Genomic DNA, 22,362 nt, shown 5'->3' on the forward strand with positions numbered 1-22,362 from the left:
ACTGTCTAAGTGCATTCGTGGATGAACAATAGAGACCCTAGATTAGGCTAACAGAACTCAGTAAATGTCCGAGCAAAGGATACGCTGGAGTTTTCACATACCTGGGCGAGTGCGTACGTAATCAATAGACTCGTCAAGATAGACCTTTACGAGCCTAGACAATAGACACATTAATGCACCGGGGAAGCTGTGCTGTGCAACTAGTCCTTTATAAGGAAGTATACACGGTAGATCAGATTATTTTTGAGTGAGCGATGGTTTTGGCTGAACCTCCCGGATCGTCGAATAAATGCTGTGAGATTTGCTGTGAAATTGATCGCTGATTTAGAGACTTTATAAAAATATAAAAATGATTTATTATTAAAAAGACCACCATTTTTGTTCGATGTAGAGAAAACAAAATATTATATTCAATTAGAATTAATTTAATTACAATGCGCCAAGCTCCTATCAGCCGACGCGCTGAGCGTATAATAGATACGGCTGTTTGCGCCTTAAAGAAAAGTTCAAAATGATGCTAATTTTAGATTTTTATGCAGATTGAGATTTAAAGAAGTTCTTAAATATATGCATATGCATTATCTATGAATTCAAAAACAATTAAAAAAAAATGCCTGGCGCTAATTATGATGTAGAGATTATAATTATTTGAAATATATTACAGAAAATTCTTCTGAATTGAAGTAGCCATTTTAATGAATTAAAAAAAAATGCCTGTGGCGCTCATAATAATGTTATTTTCGAAATTTTTTACACATAATGAAAATGATCTATTTTTTATTCCTTTTTTTAATTTCCACAAATTAATTCATTAAATAATGAAAATCCGCCAAATCATGCTTTCTTTTTTCGGTCTTTCAATAGTCTCGGTGATGATTCCGCACAAAGCGATCACTAGAATTTCGATCACTAAATATCTGGTACGTGAAAATTCCATCCATCGAGATTTACCTACATCAACTATCAAAATAACAAAAACTCTAGTGCCAGTTATTCCGTATTCGCAATTTTCGTGGTAACGATTGTCGTGTGTGTGATCGCAATATGCGAAATAATCTGTTCACCCTTCAAGATCAAATAAAAATATTTATAAAGAAATTAAAGTATTTTTTTAGTAGTGGCAATACTCTGATAAACTGTCAAGAGTAGACTATTGTGAATGTTTTTTACTTTCTTGTTTGTGCTCTTTGAAAGTGATTTAATATAGTGTAATACATTTTTAAATAATGGAAGAAGAGAAAGGTGGAGTCCGACTTGGTGAGAGACGTCCAAATGCTCCAGGCGACAAAGATAACCCGGTCAGTTGAGGTTATCCCACGTGGGGTCCTGAAACTCGTTGTTTACATGTGTTAATCAAATAAATATGTATATTTGTTTACATTGTACTTCCTATAATTATCATCGATCGTCTCATTTCAGTTATTGCAATGTCTGGGACAGCCTCACGTAGACTCCTTCAATTTCATGTCGACCAAAGGAATGAAACTCGCCATCCAAGACTTGTTACCTGTGGAATTTGAACTACCCAACCAACAGAAAGTTTCGCTGTGGATCGAAAATGCCACGATAAATCGACCCTCGGTTCCTCTTGGCTCGATCGGAATCAGCAAACAAGAAATAAATCCAAGCGAATGTCGTCAGAGACATGGAACCTATAAAGGTCGATTAGATATAATTTTGGGTTGGTCACTTAACGACAAAATAATGCCGAGTATTGAAAGAGATGTCGGCGAGATTCCTATAATGCTCAAAGTATTTTTAATTTTATATCGACTTGTATTTTCCTCCTAGAATATATTGTATTTTTTTATATTTTTTATTGTGATTTTAGTCAAATCTTTGTAATTTAAATGGTATGAATCCTGCGCAGCTTGTCGATGCGAATGAGCACGAGGATGAATGGGGTGGATATTTTGTCGTAAAAGGTATCGAAAGACTTGTGAGGATGTTACTGATGATGAGAAGCAATTATCCAATCGCTATTAAACGTTCTTCGTGGAAGTCCAGGGGTACTTTGTTTTCAGATCTTGGTATTATGATCAGATGCTTGAAAATCGATCAGACATCTACAGTGAGTGTTTCTATCATAATCTCAAGAATATATATAAATCTAGTGGAAACTTTCTGGATGAAAAAACTGCATGTATAACATTTTCATTCGTTTCAGAATAATAATTTACATTTTGTAACCAGTGGCACAGTCAAGTACATGTTCAGTAATAGAAAAGTTATGTATTATGCCCCGTTGATTTTAATAATGAAGTGTTTGATTGAATGCACCGACGAATACATATATGAAGAGCTTATCAAAGGAAATGAAGACGATCTTTATTATTCAAGGTAAAATGATATGCAATAAGTACATACGTAGATATGTGATATGTGTAAAAAATTGTGTATATTTAAAGTTTTATAATTATTTTTATAGTTGTGTAAAGAAAATGTTGCGAGAATTGCACGAAGAAAATTTACACACTAGTGAACAATGCAAACTGTATTTGGGAAAGATGTTCAAACCGAGAATGTATGAAATGGCTCCCTGGGCCACTGAATTGGAAGTGACTAATCATATATTAGACAGGTGTATTTTAATTCATTTGAATAATAACAATGACAAATTTAACTTGATCTGTTTTATGACTCGTAAGTTATTCGACTTGGTGCAGGATAAGTGTAAGGTTCGTGTATATTCAGATATATTAAGCTAATGAACAATAGCATAAGTATAGATAATGTTATGTATCGACTTTTAGGTTGAAGGTACGGACGCTGTAATGATGCAGGAGTTGCTTCTTGGCGGTCATTTGTATTTGCAAGTTTTGAAAGAAAAATTTCAAAATTATCTCGTCGGAATTAAACTTAACATACTTAAAAAGGCTAGGACTAATGCTCAATTTGAACTTAATCAGGTATAGTTGAAGTGTGAAGTTAACCATGCCAAGGGCTAGAACTATGTAACCTTGTATTGCAAAATGCGTGTTTTCTGGTCTTCCCTGAAATGTGGTTCACCTAAGAAAACTGTTAAAATTTTTCAAACAAATATTCTAGCTATATTTATCGTTATAGAAAGAGGCTATAACAGCCATAAAGTATGCCGGACAGTTTCATTCTATAGAAGGCTTTCTATCTAGCGGTAATATAAAATCAAATACCGGATTAGGCTTAATGCAAGAAAAAGGGCTTTCCATCGTCGTAGAAAATATCAATAGAATGCGATATATGTCCCATTTCAGGTATGTTTTAGATTAATTACACCTTAGTTTTTTTTACCAACGGTATATTCATGTTTTTTTGTATGTTTTAGATCAGTCCATCGCGGTTCTTTCTTTCTAGAAATGCGTACGACTGAAGGTCGGCAGCTTCTTCCCGACGCTTGGGGATTCATTTGTCCGGTTCACACTCCCGACGGTGCGCCTTGTGGTCTCCTCAATCACTTGACAATGCGGTGTCAGGTTACGCAGACACCCGACGAGAGTAAAGTGCGGAACATTCCGCACATTCTCATTACTTTAGGTGCAGAATTACACTGGATGACAATGAATTAATGATAAAAACTATTGTTTAATGTTTTATATTTAATTTCAGGAATGATTCCTTTAGCGTCTTCGATGGACATTTTGGACAATGAAGAAACGTATAAATACCCGGTGCTATTAGACGGTCGTCTCATCGGCAATATACCGAGCAATATAATAACAAAAGTCAGAGATAAATTGAGAATATACAAAATAGACGGAGTTGATGTTCCGTATACTTTAGAAATTGTGTTGGTTCCTAAAAAGACGGTAATTTAACAAATTGCACATGTTTTTTGGTTCGTTTTGACTTGTTTGTAATGTTGTGATGTAGATTTCAGCGCAGTATCCTGGAATGTTTTTATTCACCAGTTCTGCACGTATGATGAGACCCGTCATTAATTTAGCGGTTAATAAATTAGAATTGATTGGAACTTTTGAACAAGTTTATATGGATGTTGCTGTCGTTCCGAGTGAAATTTATAAAGGTGTTGTTTTAATGGTGTTTTGTTCATTTTTATCCGATGTTTTTACATAGTCTATATATACTATTTTAATTACAGGTCAAACTACACATATGGAATTGTCTAAAACTGAGTTTTTGAGTAACCTCGCACAGTTGATTCCTATGCCGGATTGTAATCAATCTCCAAGGTACAAATGTTTTTATATTATAATTGGAATTGGATGGTGGTACATATATAGTAATGTGTCGATCCACATGAAGATAGTTTTAAGATTATTAATCGAGATTGAATGATTAATGGTCTTCATCAGGCCTTTAGAGCGTAATTTATCTTTGGTTCATTTATGACCATGCTTAAACTTATGTATTAAAAAATAAAGTCTTCAACGCTGATGTAGTCACATCATTCATCAAGCCACACCGTAGTGCACTTGTAGAGCATACCAGTAGAGAGGTCGTGGGTTCATGTCCTGGCCAAATATGCTGCTAGTAAGATCTTGTGGTTATTAAAAAGCACGGATCGACCATCTCCTGTTAGAATTTCCAGATTATTGTGGCGGATCCAATAAATCGGTTTCCTCGCCTTCAGTTTCTCATAAATTCGAGTTATTATCATCTCGAATTTGTAGAATTTTATAAAAATATGCTACATACATGTATTTTTCGTGAATTTGCTGTGTATCAAAAAAATTGTAGGTTGTCCATAGATTTCTATTGTATTCTATGTACTGTTATGTTTGAAAAATTGTTAGTACATATGTACAAAAATAATCTAACCATATGTGTTGCCTTGGGGTAATTCCTGTCATGGCACATATGATGTATGTATGTAATAAAATTTAAATATTACAAATTGTCTGTTTTTAGAAACATGTATCAATGTCAGATGGGTAAACAGACGATGGGTACGCCGTGTCACACGTGGAACATTCAAGCCGAGACTAAATTGTACCGACTTCAAACTCCAGGCACCCCCCTTTTTAGACCTCTGCACTATGATAAAATCCATCTTGACGATTTCGCAATGGGAACAAATGCAATCGTCGCAGTCATATCTTACACGGTACCGATTGTCAATACAAAGTTTACGTACAATAGTCAATAATTTTATTTATGTATATTTACGTTATTTCATTTAAGGGTTACGATATGGAAGACGCTATGATTATAAATAAGGCTGCCTTTGAGCGGGGATTTGCGCACGGTTCAATCTACAAATCCGAGTTCATTGATTTGAAAACTGCCGGGAATTACTTCTGCCGTGATCCGTCCAATAGTAAGCTCGAACCTTGGCTCGATACTGACGGATTGCCTTTCGTCGGACAGAAACTTGCCAGCGAATGTCCTTTATATTGGTATGCTCATTTTTAAACAGTATAATAATATGTAAAGAGCGATGTTTTATTTGATGTAAATTGAATTTCAGTTATTATGACATATTAGATGGCAAATATAAGGTAGTGAAATTTCATGGAAAGGAAGAATCGTACGTTGATAATGTGAGGGTTTGTGGAGGTTTCAATCTTAACGCACCGAAAAACGCTTGCATTAGTTATAGAATACCTGTAAGTATTATTATTCATAGCCTACGTAGAAATATTTTATAGTTGGGTTCAAATAAATGATATTGTAAAAATCCTAAATCAGAGGAATCCATCCGTCGGTGATAAATTCGCATCGAGAGCTGGACAAAAAGGTATCTGCTCGCAGAAATGGCCTGCCGAAGACTTGCCGTTCACCGAATCCGGTCTCATACCAGACATTGTGTTCAACCCTCACGGTTTCCCATCTCGTATGACAATAGCTATGATGATCGAAACGATGGCGGGAAAGTCTGCTTCAATACATGGATTAGTGAGTATTTTTTACATGCTGTGAAATACATCTCCTTTATGATGTGTGCAATTTTTTGTGAACTCATTTTTGTGTCATGTGTGTAATAACTCGTGTGATGGTTTTAGATGCACGACGCTACTCCGTTTAAGTTTAACGAAAACGATACGGCCATAGATTATTTCGGCCGCTTGTTAGAGGCTGGAGGTTATAATTATTACGGCACTGAGAAGATGTATAGCGGTGTCGACGGAAGGGAAATGAACGCTGATATATTCTTCGGCGTTGTTTACTATCAACGGTTGAGGCATATGGTCTCCGACAAGTGGCAGGTTAAAGAAGCTTTCCATTAGAGTCGCATTTATATTGTTTTTTTGCTTAAATAAAAGCTTTGAATTTTGATTGTAGGTGAGATCTACCGGACCCGTGGATGCGATGACGCATCAGCCGATCAAAGGACGAAGAAGAGGTGGCGGTGTACGTTTCGGAGAGATGGAGCGTGATAGTTTAATATCTCACGGTGCTTCTTACATGTTGCAGGATCGTTTATTCCACTGTTCCGATAAGACGAGGGTAAGTTCATTTGTTTTATTGATTTTTGTTTCATTGTTCTTTTTAATGATACTATTTAATTTGTAGTGTTTGGTCTGCATGGAATGCGGAACTCTGATCGGTCCAATGACTATCGTATACAAACAGGAGAATCAATCCGAAACGAGGGACACATGCAGATTGTGTATGAAGAAGAGCAAAATAGCCAAAATCGATATTCCTTTTATTTATAAGTACTTTGTCACTCAATTAGCGGCTGTTAATATCAATATAAAAATCGACTTTAATTAAAATTTCTATGGAATTTGTAAAAGTGTTATCATTGGAGGCATACCATACATTCATAATTTTTTTACAGGACCGAAATGACAACTATTTTAATCTGGATTATACTGACCTGCAAACTTTTTTTTATTCTATGTCTTATCTTATCTACATATACAAATATGTATGTCATATATATTCAAAATGAGGGATAAAACCATATCCAATCTCAGATACACGAATGATACCACTCTTATAGCCAACTCCGAAGAGGAAATGGCGGATTTATGCAATACAAATTGAGATGAACAGGGCGAAAATAAAGTTTATGATATTGGACCGACATGGTTAAATCGTAAGGATGGATGTTTTATCTGATCTTGAAGTTATATCAGACGACAGAGGTTATGAGACTGAAATTAAAATGCGAATCGGCGTGGGGAAAAGCTCAATATCGAAACAGCAAAATTTGGAAAGACAAGGGCATCACCGTTTCTACGAAATTGCATCTGGTCCGAGCGTTGGTCTTCCCCATATTTTTATGAGTGGAAGCATGGACCTTATAAGTTTGAGAAAGGCAGAGAATTGCCGATTTTGAAATGTGGTGTGAAAAAGCGAGAAGAACTAATGTCTCCATCGTGTAAGAGCTGAAGGTTCGCGATAGGCTATCTTCCATTTGTCTTAGGCGTATCCTCCGGTTCTTTGGGCACATCGCGAGGCGAAACTAGGACAGCCTAGAAAAATTTGATTTTGGAAGCGTTGAGGGAAGTAGAGGATGTGGACGATTTCCAACAAGATGGAGTGAGCAGCTCAGGGCTGCCGCTGGGAAAACTAGTCGAGTCACTGTGAGCTGCAGGGTGTTTAGAGGGCTAGAGGACCATGACGGGCCATACTGTCGAAGTTAAAAAACGGGGAATTTACGAATGCTGCAATCCCTGTTTGAGGACAGTGAACTCATGTACTCTCCCATCACACAGAAGCCTGCACCCCCCTGGAATGCGCTTCTATTCAAGCGGAACATACTCGAATTGCAGACACACCACAACCCCTAAACAAGGAAAACTGCACACGATCATGTATCCAACTGAAACAGATTAACCGGCGTAGTAGCACCTAACATCAGTGAGCTTCGGGAGCTCAGCCTGCTCACTCCTTCGATTTTGAGCAATTAGGATGTAAATCCTTCACTCACTCCTTATAAAGATCATCTTCAAAACTCAATTGAGTTTCTATAGGCCATGGGATACGGTCAACACGCCCTTCCCGCGTCCCAAATACCCATGACAAAAGTCTTTAAAAAATATACCGATTGAAGGGATCTTTTGCCATAGCTCGGTATATATGTATATTGATCTAAAAAGCTCGCCCTTAAACAAATATACTATGAAAAGTGACTCAACTGAGTTACTGTAGCTTAGGGTCATTTGTATCCTAGTTATTATTGACGTGAGTTACGTTGACGGGTCGTCGGTAGCAATCTATCAAGGTAGACGTGTTTGCGATGCCATTAGGGAACCGTTTAACGTCCAGCCACACCCTTGACACGAAAATATTGTCACAAAGTGTATTAGGGGTGGTTTTCATTTTTTTTTATTGTAGGATGGTGAATTGGAACCAGGTTATAATACAGGAAGTTGAGGGGGTTGGGTCAGTTGCGTAGATCGGTTTCCCCCAATTGCGGAAACTCATCGCGTGTCTGTGCTTCGTCTTTGAATGTGATAATTCGTTGTCGTTTATGTGCATTGTTATGGTTTCGGTGTTTTGTTATTAGTAGGATTGCTAGGTTTGCCTTTGTTCTATTGGAATTATCGGTATTTACATATTTGTTTACAATTATACCATTGAGGTTACAGAGTGGTGCAGAGTTGAAGGAATTATTGTGGATGACACTTATTTTAAGAGTGAAGGGTAGACAAAATTTGAAAAGACGATTTGCCTCTATAGAGAGCCTTAGGCATTTGATCGTAGGTACTGATTGTCGGACAAATCTGTTTCTAGGCCTTTAATAGAAGTAAGTATATACCAGCAGAATAGACTAGTGGTTAGCACATAATGCTTTGAACAGAGTGGTCACGGGTTCAAATCCCACTGGTTTTTGCTGGCCAGACCTTGGATTTGTGACTCCAGGTCCATCGTTTCCTATCAGAGTTTGCCAATTTATCTGATTGTCATTGAAACGGTTCCAACGAATTGGCAACCTTACCAATTTTCTCGCAAAATCTTGACTTTTCAGCAATCTCAAATTTCACTGAATTGTATAAAAAGCTGCAAATTTGCAAATTTGACCATAGATGTCTCGGTGGATATTAATTTATATGTATTTGTGTACTTTGTATTATACTAATAATATTTTTATCAAATGTGCAATGTTTCTGGCCAGGAAGGCGCATTGGGGGTAACTGTTAGGTCTTCCTGGATAAATTAAAAATAAAAATAAAATAAAATACATAGCAAGCAAAACAGGATTTAATTTGAATGTACAATTTGAGAGGTACATAGTTATACTCGCATTGTTTGAAAACATCACTCTTTGAATATGAAATTTATTTTAAAATGAGTCTGGTAGAATTTATTTTACACACTTATGTAATTTTCAACCTTGATAGATAGTGGAGGTTATTTTTACACATCGAAAACATCAGCATCGTGGTTAAATATTGATCGTGAATTAGAAATGTGTTTCGCGGACACGAGGGTTGGGGGGTGTGGGCTGTAGTGGGGTCAACGGGTTCCACGATTGACCCCTCCATTGACCTCTCACGAAAGTCTACTATGTATTATATTTTATTTTGACGACCCCTGCATGCGGTCTAAAATGAAGTGCACGTTCTACAAGTGAAAGGTATGCATGCAATTAAAATGAAAAGCTTTTGAGTTGAGTTAATGTTAATTTATTCAGTACAGTGATAATGACAGATGAAGGCCGGACGTTTCATCACTGTCAACTTTGGACCACAAACGGATTCAGTTATGAAATTGCTTAATGATTGACCGTGGAAATTTAACTTTTCTGTCACACGTCATAATCAGCTGTTGGTTCCAGTCTCATTTGCCATGTTTGCAGTCTGTTTATCATAGTTTGGGACCCAAAGCACATTGGGGTGAAAATTCCGTACTGTCCTACATATTTAATGATAACGTTACAAATGCATTTACTTCGTTCTTGACACATTGACCAGATAATAATGGCGATATTAACCTTCTCGAAGCTCGATATTGTTTCGAACTACTTATTATTAAAAGGTTATCAAATACTTATACAGCGTGGTTCGTAAAAATCACAGCACAGTTCTTCAAAGGCACACACGTTTGTTTATTTTAATTTAAAACTATATTCGTATGATTTTTTTTTAAATATTAGTACAAAAAAATTACACATAAAACATACATACATTTACTATGCTAAGTACTATCAATGTGAAAAAAAAACTATTATTAAACATCGAATATCTAAAATAAATAAAATAAGTTACCTACTTTGAAGCATATTATATATTTTGTTCATAAGTTAGTGCAAATAGTTGTAGGGACTCTGCGGCATGGTCGAGTTTACGTCGCCTCTTTGTGAGTTGAGACCGATTCGACCATGTTGGTGGCTACCACTTAACTTCCTTCCCGACTGTCATATTAAATAGTCGTGCATTTCGCCCCTATATATGTACATATATAGTGGCGAAATGCACTAATAGTAAATTAATTAAAGATTGATCTTTGGTTGTATTTTGGATTTTTTTAAGCTATAGAATTTAAATGCTTAAAATTTTACTTTAGTATGAGTAAAAATATACAATATGCTTCTATGCCTACTGGTAATGTACTAAGATACATATGTAATATCTACTTTAAACATAGACACTTATAAAATGTTTAATTACTTAATTTATTATATGATTCATGTATTTGAGAAAATATAATCGGCTGCAAATAGCTGCGCCAAAATATTTGTAATTTGAATTCGAAAAAGAGATGTATTTAATTTATAAATTTTCATTTATAATATAGCTCGTTTGTGGTATAGATTGAAGTTTTTTCTTGGTTGTATGCTGTGTGGACGCGTATACGTGGCGTACATGCCCTTACATATCCGTTAAGCATAATGAAGATTATCGGAATATTGAATCTGCTCTTCAGTTAATTTATTATAAGATAGATTGGAAAATGTCCAACTTGGATATTGTTACAAAGATAGAAGCTATTTGCGTGAGCTAGAATTTTTTGTTGGTTTTGTTATGTCATATTTTCTGCAACTCACCCTAATTCTGTCATCACAAATCATCATATTATATCATACTCCCCATCAGGGTGTGCCGTTATTTATAGGCATAGTCGGATCTTTTATACTTAACTACATATATTCGAGACAACAAAAACAAATATTAAATTTGATATATGAACGGTTACATGTACATATGTATCTACATATATTCAGCTCATATTTGCTTATACAAATACAATTTTTGCATTAAAATATGTATGTACGTATATTGCCTTTAATCAAGAAAAAAGATCAATGCCACAAATGTGCCTTAAGCCCATTAAAATGTCCACTTAAAATATTGACCAATGGGAGCGTATTTGAATTTGATTTCGACCAATCAGAATTGAATATGAATAATTTAAATAATATAATTAATTATTTGAATGTAATTCGAAATGTTTCATGAAAATTTTCCAAACTTTATTCTCGATTAGTGCAGGTTTCAGTCCATTTCATACCCCCCAAACAAAATTAAGATAGGTTTTTGAGCCCTTTTTCCTATTATGCTTTAGATTAACATTACAATAATATAATACTGTGATTACTAACCAAATTAAATTAAATTGTAAAATAGAAAATGATCAGTAGATCAGTAGCTATTAAAATAGATATAAGATGTATTGTGAACATAATTTCATAATAATAAAAAGCATTTAAAAAAAAATAAACAAAAACAAAATTAACTATCACACAAATGTCAAAGCTCACAACAAAGGGGATACTATGTGGTATGTAGCCTTTCACAAGCTTAAGTAGGTATACTTTTGATATATTGCTATGCGAGTAGCTTTGAAATCAGGGGTGTGTCCTGAAAGCCCGGAAATGCCCCTGTAACATTAAGGTTCCCCAGGGAGAATGGATCTACATACACACCCAACGTTGCACGTGGGCTTAACATTTACATTGTGACATTAACAGACTATTACACAGAATGCTCGGGTATATTTCCCGCGACTTTTTTTTTGGCAGCGTCTATATAAGGAGGACGTCCTCTCTAAGACTTGGTGGATCTGTGATGGTGTGATGCTGCAGTCTCATGCTGCTCCAGAAGGTTCCTAGAGCTTCAGCACATGGCACGACCACAGCTTGCGCGCACGAGCGCGTGCACGTGCGACATGCTGCGCAGCTTATTTTCAGCATCCTCAAGCACGGAGCCACGCACCATATGTGCTGAAAGTAAATATAGCAATTAGCGATAATAGCTATTGATGATCAATTGGAATTGAGATTAATTTTTGGTCTACTGCCTACGAGTAAAATCGAAAAAGGCATACATTCCGCAGTCGAATAGTAATGACAAATAGAGATCTTTACTTTCTGATATCATAATCTACTGTTGATTAATGTGCAAAGTTACTCAGCGAGATTAAAAAATGATTTATGATACCACACCCGCTTAGACGAATTTATCTCGACTGTCATATTTAGAAATTATTGAGTTGTTTAATTACTGAAGGTTGTATGTACATACATACATATATTAGCCAACAGTATGGCTTAATGGTAGTGTGTATGTTTAGCACTAAGTGATCAGTGGGTTCGATCCGCCATATTGCTGGTTAGATTTGGGGGTATTTGTGACTCCAAATCGAGCGTTTCTCATCAGAGTTTGTCAATTTTATCTGATCATTGTTGAAACAGTTCCTCAAAATTGTCAAAAAAATCAACTTTTCTGTTGTCACAAATCTTCGGTATTTATTGTGTGTATACTTTGTAAAAATTATGTACAAAATCTAAATCCATAGATGTCTCAATGGATTAATTCTGTAATTAATTAATTGATTAATTGTTATTTCGTGTTCTGCAGCTTTTGGAAATACAGTGATTTATGTAATAATAAAATGCTGCATTGTTTGTAATTAATTATTTAGGAAGGCGCATTGGGGTCTTCCTGTCAAGCCTTTCTGGTATACATATATCTATGTAAAAAAATACAATTGTAAGCTTTCTTTAAAAGATTGATTGTCTGTCTTTTTGTATTTTAATCAATGAATCTTTTTTTTTTTTGATTTACATTAAACTTTGCACACGTATATTTTATAAATCAGAGAAGAATATATGCCAATAAACATCTCCTTTATGTGTTATCTGGGGATGAATAAAATTGTTCGGTGATTACTCCGCAAAAAGCGTTCGTCAATAAAATCTCGATCACGGAACATCTGGCACTCGAAAATTCCACACGAACTATCATTGTCGTGTGCGCAATATGCAATAATCCGTTTACCTAACAAAATATATTATTTTAGGTAATTAATTTTTATATACTGGTTTAAGATGTATGAAACAAAATCCTGTAGAGAATTTCTATTTAGGGTGATAAGTTACAAGAGTTGGACAATAATTTTATTGGAAGTTGACAATTTCGTAAAAAGTTCTAGAAAACAATTGTAAATAATTATTGACAATTGTATTAAATCAAAGAGAAAATTTACAGGGGTTTCTAAATATGTATACAATATGTAAGTTCGTATAATATTAAATAATTATGCAGAAAAAAATAAAAACCAGACTTTCTAAAAATCATTTTGTTATACAAAGAACATTGCGACAAATAAATCTTGACCTTATCAACGTTACGTGTACGAGGTTTGATAAAAAAATTCATGATATTGATTTTTAAAAATAGTAATTACTTCGAATGCGACACAAGCAAATGAGATTCCCAAACAAAGAGCTGTCAAAGGGGCAACGATGACAGATAGAAAGATGTAACAGCAGTTCTTGGAGTACTTGAAGCAGTAATTGCTGACTGTCCATGCACATTCGGGACTTCGTACACCTTCAGGCTCCCCGATCACATCATCCCATTGCACCTGTTCAAGGACAAAGGAAATCAGTGCACTATACAAAAAAAAATCAATACAACAAAATAAAAGCAACACGAGCTGCGTACGTACTTGTAAATGCTTGTTCAGACTATTCGGATCCCTGTCTTCTTCCACTTCTATCTCGTTTCCCGGTTTCGGCATTATTCCCACTGGATCTGTATGCAACACAACACGATATATTTCACACTTCAATATAATATTAAATGCAAATTTAGAACACTTAATTTGGATAGTTTTTTTTTATATAGTAAGTATTGTAATGAAAGGAATTGTAATTATAAAAAAGTAAATTAAGAAGTTATAGGCCTTCTTGCTATATATATAGACTATATATGGCCATGAAACTTAGAAAAGTAAAACGAAGGGATCGTCGTCTGACTTGTACAAAAAATTCCAGAAATCGGCAAATACTTATTTTAATATATAATTTAACGTACGTTTATCTAGCCTATTAAAGTATGATACCTCTATTTATTCAATGATTTCAGAAAGGCTTTAACGTGCAAGAACTTTTCAAAATTTTACCAGAACACCATACTACTCGGACTTAAACTTAGTCCGCTAATTTGGTCACTCGGACGCTACTCGTAACGAGGCAACGTTCAGGTAACATCCAAGTATCGTCTGAGCTACCAAATTAACATACTCAGTCAGAGTGGACTCGTATTGTGTCGACCCAGTATCTTACAGTTATATAAAATATAATGCAGTAATTTATGTTATTTGGATTTTGAAGATCATAAATATAATAACGCTATTCTGTGTATCTGTGTGTCTGTGTAAGGTAACACTTGCCGTACTCTAATAGTCGTTTCGATTCGAAATATGACGTCACTGCCAACAACAATACTGCCAACAAATCGTACGAACATAATAATAACTAAAGCCCGGACCCAGAGGGTGCTGCGTATTGTTCAAATGTTGTAAATGCATTGTGAAAGGTTTGCCGAACCTTTTTTACAAAGCATTTTCAACAAAGGAACAATAGGCGGCACCTTGGCTATCCTACCTCTAATAACAACAGATCAACAAAAAACTTCTATATGTATATACTGTTAGCTAACAATGTTTCCTCTAGGGAAATAAGTCTCTGACCATTTAGCGCCATCTATTGAAAAATTAATTAATTGATTAATTTTTCTATTAGTGTTTTATATTGTTTATATGTATGTAGGTAGGCATCGTCCGAGTAATGTGACTAAGTGACCAAATTAGCAGACTCGGTCTGAGTGGACTCGCATTGTATCAACCCGGTATTTTATAGTTATATAAAATATGATGCACTCATTGATGTTATGTATATTGATCATTTTGAATTTAAAAATTAGATAATATAACACAATGTAAATATAAATTATAGAAGCTTATAAGATTTGTCATTTAAGTCTATTTAATCATCTTGTTATTGATTCTTTAGGTGTGATATGAATCTGAATGTAAAACGATATGTAGAAATTTCGAATAAATTTCATTATTCTACATATGGTCATTAAAACACCGTCTTTATGTTAATGAACTGTTCATTCAATAAACGATTTTTTTCATATAAAACTATTTTTTTTAAATAAAAAACTAACTTTTAGGACATTCACTACGTATTTTGTGAATTAAAATTTAAATTCACTACTCAATTATCGTAGAGTTTTAAAATAAAGACGGAAAAGCTTTCATGTTGCATTATTCAAATTAAAATGCAAAGGGTTGGAGGCAAAGTGAACGATTTCGCATTAAAAATTAAGTGTATCGTGACGCACGCTTCCTTTTCTGAAAATAAATATTTAATTATATTAATCATGCTATAATTATTTGTATTTGATAGGAGCACCGCATGAATGTCGTCATTGTTTTTCTAATATTGATGTAATACATTATATCGAAACTAAATATTAGGCGGAGACGATAACGATTTGACAGATTACTCTTTATCACTAAGATATTCAGTCATTATTTTTCACGTCAAGTGGTTTAATGTTTTGAGTCATATTTTAGGTATTTACGTGCGGTGGGTTTTGGTGTGAAAAGTGTAACACGCGCGCGAAGGAAAAACACGTCGTTTCCACCCCGTTCGGAAAAACCGACTGAGCTTTTCCGAAAGCAACAATTGCGTGACTGAAAGTGGCATGAGAGCGGCTAGTTAAGGCGCCACTATGTACATAGTTTTTTTTTTATTATGGTCTTCAATTTTCCACGCAAAATTCCACCCCCTTAACCCTCCCCTTATATATACCTTAAGAATGTACTAATGCTCCCTGTTCTACTTTGTCGTCAGTTTAGATGTAAACCAGGTCAAGAAATTGGGGAGAATGAACAGTATTAGAAACAACACCGAAATGTGAGTCAAAACGTGATACATTGGTTTTGGTAATAAGTTTTTCTTAAATAAAACACATATCGGAAGTATTTATTAAATTAACGGAGATTTTTCAATCGAATCAATTAATCTTCTGAATCGATCTCAGTGTATTCATTGAATTTTATTCATATTTTTATCATTCAAATTGAATAATATTGATGTTAATAATATGGGTTTGGTGCATCCGCTCTAAAATCGCCAGATAAACGAACGACAGATTAACAGAACGGCAGCTTTAAACATAATTCTCGTTTTCTCGAATGATAGATTGCACATCAGAAGACGAGTAACCTTTCGATGTGCACAGATGCAATTATTAAAATTGAGTTGGATCTTTCTGGCGAGTTTAATAAGGCAAGATTCGGAACTTATCGAATCTTGCCTTATTAAACTCGCCTGAAAGATCCAACTCAATTTTAATAATTACCATTTTAATAATTGCATCTGTGCACATCGAATGGTTACCCGTCATCTGATGTGCAATCTATCATTCGAGAAGACGAGAATTGCATTTAAAGCAGCCGTCCGTTAATCTGTCGTTCAGTTTGTCTGGCGATTTTAGAGCGGATGCACCGCATCCTAATAATATTGATGATAATATTGATAATACATATATCAGCCCTGGTTTTAACAAGATAGCGCCATATCCTATGCATCTCATCAAATAATCGTTTGTAATTGGAATCAAATAATATTGTGCTCAATAGTTCAATGATCCTTTCATTTACAGAAAAAGTCGATTTGTTTCCAAGAGTCTTGGACCAAGAACATGTTTGATTTTGATATTTAAATGCTTTTAAATATGTTCACAAAATTATGTTCACAATACATCTTATATCTATTTTAATAGCTACTGATCTACTGATCATTTTCTATTTTACAATTTTAAATTAATTTTGTTAGTAATCATAGTATTATATTATTTTAATGTTAATATGTACAGCGTAATAGGAAAAAGAGCTCAAAGCTTCCAAGACCATGTCCTTTTACTGTATTGAACTATTTTAAAAATAAAATGGATGTCAATATCAATGAGCAACAAAAATCATGTTTTTTACTTACTGGAGCAGAAACTTATCAATCTTTGCTAAGTTCAACCCACTAAATTCGAATATGACATTTATTTTTGTTGGCACTTTCTTATTTGTGAGATGTAGGTAGTTAAAAAAAATGGATAATTTTTACAGATTTTTAGTTTTTGCAGTCATTAACGCAAAATCTGGTATTGCTCTGCCAAAAGCGAGTATTGGAATCTATATTCATATGTTTTTTTTTGTATTGGTTGTGATTTTAACCCCGTTTATAATGATTGGTATTTTTTTTATTATAAAAATGGATGTAGTAATAGTTTGAATAATAAAATATTTGATTAATAATTCAGATATTATTAAATTATTGGTTTTTTCTTTGATTAATTCGAGTGGAAAATTATTTCAAATTTAACTTAAGAATAGGCCAAATGCGTATGTCAAGAGCAAGTTAATGAATGGTGAGCGCAATATTATATCTCACTCGCTCACATTTTCATACCGAAACTTGAGATTGATGACAGTCCCCGCTAATGTCATATTTTACTTTAAAATCATTTACCGCTTGAATTAGTACGTTCAGATAAAAAAAAAATTGAGATTGAAAACCAACACTTGAAAACTTAGTGAAACACAGAACTGATCCAATAAATTCATGATAGCTTGAGATAAAAATGTGTAAAAATATATGTATGTATATTTTTGACTTTTAAAATTCGCTAAATAATTAATTATACGTATTTTAAGGCATTAAAAAATCACAATCAATAGAAAAAACATCTAAATATTGATTCCAATACTCACTTTTGGCACAGCAATACTAAATTTTGAGTTAAAGACTGCAAAAGCCAAAAATATGTAAAATTTGCGCTTTTTTTAACAGCTTACATACATAAATCTCATAAACAAAAATCATGGTTATGTTAGAATTTAATGTGTTGAACTTATAGTAAAGATTGAAAAAAAAGATTGATTTTTTTTTGTTGCTCAGTGTAATTAATAAGCAGTTCAGACAAAATTCGAACTGCCATATATAATACATCTAATATATGTATAATTTGGAAACAGGCTTTGTATGTAGCCTTCATTCGTTGGGCCTAAATCCGTGACGTCATCGAACAAATGATTTGATTTTTTTCGATTCAAAGGATTCGAAGTCCCCGGGGGCAAAGGCGGCGAGGGCGAAGCCGCCTTCGCGCCGGGGGCGCAAGCACCGGATTCTGGTATACATATAATTTTTTATAAGAGACTTACTATATATGTTTGTTTGTTAGTGACAGTCAATTTAATAAAAAAACAAATTAGTATTTAAATAAATTTATATAAAATAAAACTATTCAAATAAATTTAATAAAATGTTTACTATTAGATTAGTCATGTTTAAGCAGTTTATATTACAAATACCGAGCGAAGCCAGGTAATGCAGCTAGTATAACATAAGTATATGTGGGAAGTATTGATCTGGGTATCCAACGCAATATAAGTTGACAAAGTGGTCATAAATTTAAATTCACATAAAAGCGTCCTTCGAAAAAATAAAACCAACATTTAGATTATTAATTACGTTTTATTGTTTTATTTTACACATTTATAATAAATAATAGGCGTAATCTGCTTTTCATCACACTAATTTACAAATAATCGTCCTTATCAAGAATTTATTTATATAATACATAGTCTTAAGCAGCGGTAGCAAACCTTTTTAATCTACGTCAAAAAATTTAAAATTGTTACCTATTTTCTAACTCTTTATCAATGTACATATTAATGTATTGAAATATGTGATTTTTCTAATTATTGCATTTTTTTTTGAAAAAGAATATTACTTAGTAACTATTTCCGTCCTTTTTCCATCACTTATTTTACAAGCAAAATAAAATGCAACGCGAGTAATTTTTTTAAAAGATTTCTACTATTTTGTTACGTTTTTGTACAATATCTTGCTAAATACCATTTAAAATATTTCACACATCAATTAGGCTTATTCAGATTATATTTTTTAAAGATAATTCATACTTTTTTTATCAATGATATACAATGGTAAATTTGATATACATATGTAATTATTGAAAATTTCTTGCGTGTCAAAGAAATTTACGTGCCATTTGATATGTGTAATAAGTAAGCCACCGCTGGTACATCACTAACTTATTATTACTTAATCTTTTGCCACAATTTACACCAGGAAAGGTGCATCTTTTTCCGGAAGGTTGTTAAGTGAGTAATGTTTCAATCGGATGTTGCTAAATAGAGCACCACAAGCCTCAAAGCATGGTGCTATAACAGCTTGGGTACATGGACGAGTCAAATTATATATTGTTCCAAACGCTAAAGTCACCAGTCGGGTAGTGGGACCAACTACCCAAATCCACTGAAAAATGACCAAATATGTTATGCATCAAGATGGATTAAAATTTCACAGCAATAATTTGAAGATGTGCAGCTTGATTGCAAAATGGACCTGCAAAAATATGACAATGATAATAGAGGAAACAGGATAAATAGATGCATATAAAATATACCCTTTTTTATCATTGTATGTTCACAGTGAATATTTTTTTCCCAGTCAAATTATGCCTTCACTAGTATGTAGATGTATACTTTCGCCATCTCATTATATAACACAAATCAGGACATTGAAAATATGCTGTCAATGCTAGATCATCACCAATTGCAAGAATACTTTTATTGGAGGTAGAAGAAGAAGACACAATATTATGTAAATACGCACTGTATCGTACGGCACAGGCACGTTCTTGGCTTCATTTGGTGAAAAAGCATATCTCACACCGCATGAGTTTTTTTTCAAAAAGTTTCTCATTCAAATATGGGAATCACCGTTATCGACCACTTTCAAATCAACATACATATGCCAATACAAGATTGCCCTGGGTGCCATAGCATAGATCAGACGTGCTAGCGCTAGTTTTTTACATGTGCAAAACTATCTATATGTATATGTATAAATACATTGGTTGTATCAGCTGGTGGATTGAACCTGATTAATGATACGGTTGTTATCTTTAGATCATGAATTCAATATTATTTATTTAATAAATACATGATTCCAAATTTTGCGACAGCAACTACGATCGAACGCATGAAGATTTCTGCATTTACCAACCCTTAAAAAGAAGGGTAGGACAATGGGCTAGCCGCGGTCGTGAAATCTGGAAACAAGTCTCAAGTTGCATTGTACACATTATGAATATCTGGGAGTCATTCAAGATCAAGAAACTCTTAATGTAAAAAAAAAATCATATGACTTCTGTGAATATTTAATGTTATTTTAAAGGCGTGTCAATAAGAGAAGTTGGCATACTGGGAACGTGTCTAATCAAGCTTTATGCTTCGGCGCCATAAAGACGTATTTTCACATCTTGTTTAGGCATTTTACACCTTCATTTTCTGGACATGTTATCGACATGTAGACCATAATATATGTATACATATGTTTATATACATATATACTTTTTTTTACGAATAAATTTATATTTTACCGCGATGCCGTTACGGGTTTTACCCCTGAGCAACGCCTATGGTATTAAACTTGTACATATATAAATAAATATATTATTAATTTATGAAATCACATTCAAATAGTAGATAGAATGGTTTTGCCAATTTGATGAGGAACCGTTTCAACAATGAAATCATATATATTGGCAAACTCTGATGGGAAATGATCGATTTGAATTCACAAATATCCAAGTCTGACCAGCAGCACTGCATAAATACTCCGAATAAATTCTCTTGAATCGAGATCAACCGGGGCTTGAACCCGGAAACCTATCGGTGTTTAGCATTAACGCAACCAACGAGCTATACTGCTATTACTATATTGACTAGGGATTCCACATATCTGAACGACTATAATGAAAGTGAAGAAATGGGTCCGGTATACGAAGATGAATACTGTCAAAGGTCTCTTTTAAAACAAGCTGCACAATAAATATCATATTACATATTGGGTATACTTACGAGAAACGCCACTATTCCATACACGATACCCCAGCAGAATGCCAATATCGGTCCCACTAATAGTGACAGCACAATATATACACTAATATTGGCAAATTTATAGAAGAACTTGTTAAAGATCCACGAACATTTGAGACTCCGGACACCATCAGGTTCGCCTAAGACATCGTTGAAGTCTACCTGTTTGATTGGAATACTTATAAATGTATGTGTGAGTCTGGATTTAGATTAGATTTGGGTGATTTCTTTACCTGGATGTGTCTGTTTAAATCTCTTGGGTCCCTGTGGTTGGAATCGTCCATGTCTTCTTCGAAGTTAAACATTTTTGTGGTTGAGGGATTACTCAGTGTAAAAAATACGTCTGTTTTGTCCGGTAGATGTAGTCAGAATGTGCTCTTATCAATATGTACTATGTGGTAGATTGAAGCGATCAACGCTTGATGAGACTGATAAAGCTATCGATTTTATTTAATCTTCACCGGAGCAGAATTTCAATAGCGATTACTATTATTTTATTAGTAATATTGAAAATTCACCGAACGGACCAACTCGGTAATGTATTGTAACGTAGATATTAGATAATTAATTCCACTGGTTTACTAGCGCTGATCACATGATCTTGCGTTCGCGCTAAAAAGGCCTCGACGTATGAAGAAGCTGTATACAACAGCCAATCAGGTAACGCGACCCATCGACCAATGCCTTGTCTGTTTTGAGAGGACACGCTGTGTATAAATATTGGTATTATTTCGCACATTAAGATCACGCACACGACAAACGTTGTGGAATATTTGGAACTCGAGTTCTCGTTAGTATGATAGTTTGCGTGAGTAGCTCTCGATGGATGAAATTTTCAGGTGCCAGATTTTCGGTGATCGAGATTTTAGTGACGTGTGTGAGATTGCTTTGTGCGGAATAATCACCGAACCATAAATATTAGGCTGTTTTGGTCCGGCGACAAATTAAATGGCCAGTATTTTCAATTTCGGTAAGTATATAAATCAATTTTTGCCCAGTGTTTTATTAACAAAATGGTCAGTATTATATTATTAAATGTCAGTATAAACAACAAATGGGCAGTATAAAAATATGACGTACATTCACAAATAGCAATGCCTGTTGGATGGAATTGTCTATGAAGATCGTATTAACCTTGTGGTGATACCAACCAAAAAATAATACTGGCCATTTGTCAAAATAAAAATTACCATTTAACATTAAGACTGACCATTTATGTTTAAATAGCGACCATTTAATATAAATATTGACGTTTTATTATTT

General features: G+C 34.2%; 3 protein-coding genes across 3 annotated transcripts in view; 1 reads left to right on the plus strand and 2 right to left on the minus strand.

The window, feature by feature from the left end:
- The window catches only part of LOC143915157 (uncharacterized), a 510,169-nt gene that overhangs the window by 151,520 nt on the left and 336,287 nt on the right, over nt 1-22,362 (minus strand). The gene's annotated exons all lie outside the window — the stretch shown is intronic.
- Nucleotides 1,114-6,676, plus strand: Polr1B (RNA polymerase I subunit Rpl135). Its single transcript, XM_077435830.1, has 18 exons — nt 1,114-1,298; nt 1,420-1,752; nt 1,832-2,071; nt 2,168-2,340; nt 2,429-2,678; nt 2,754-2,909; nt 3,067-3,233; nt 3,305-3,513; nt 3,586-3,785; nt 3,850-4,003; nt 4,079-4,169; nt 4,849-5,044; nt 5,122-5,336; nt 5,408-5,546; nt 5,629-5,835; nt 5,943-6,146; nt 6,223-6,387; nt 6,454-6,676. The coding sequence occupies exons 1-18, from the start codon at nt 1,227-1,229 to the stop codon at nt 6,655-6,657; spliced, it is 3,375 nt and encodes a 1,124-aa protein (XP_077291956.1). The 5' UTR covers nt 1,114-1,226; the 3' UTR covers nt 6,658-6,676.
- On the minus strand, nt 18,649-21,520 carry LOC143915276 (caveolin-2-like). Its single transcript, XM_077435835.1, has 3 exons — nt 21,333-21,520; nt 21,082-21,261; nt 18,649-19,471 (listed from the first exon to the last, which is right to left on the minus strand). Exons 1-3 carry the CDS (start codon nt 21,402-21,404, stop codon nt 19,277-19,279), a joined length of 447 nt encoding a protein of 148 aa, XP_077291961.1. The 5' UTR covers nt 21,405-21,520; the 3' UTR covers nt 18,649-19,276.

The sequence above is a fragment of the Arctopsyche grandis genome, chromosome 8 (assembly GCF_051622035.1).
Source record: "Arctopsyche grandis isolate Sample6627 chromosome 8, ASM5162203v2, whole genome shotgun sequence".
NCBI classification, from domain to species: domain Eukaryota; kingdom Metazoa; phylum Arthropoda; class Insecta; order Trichoptera; family Hydropsychidae; genus Arctopsyche; species Arctopsyche grandis.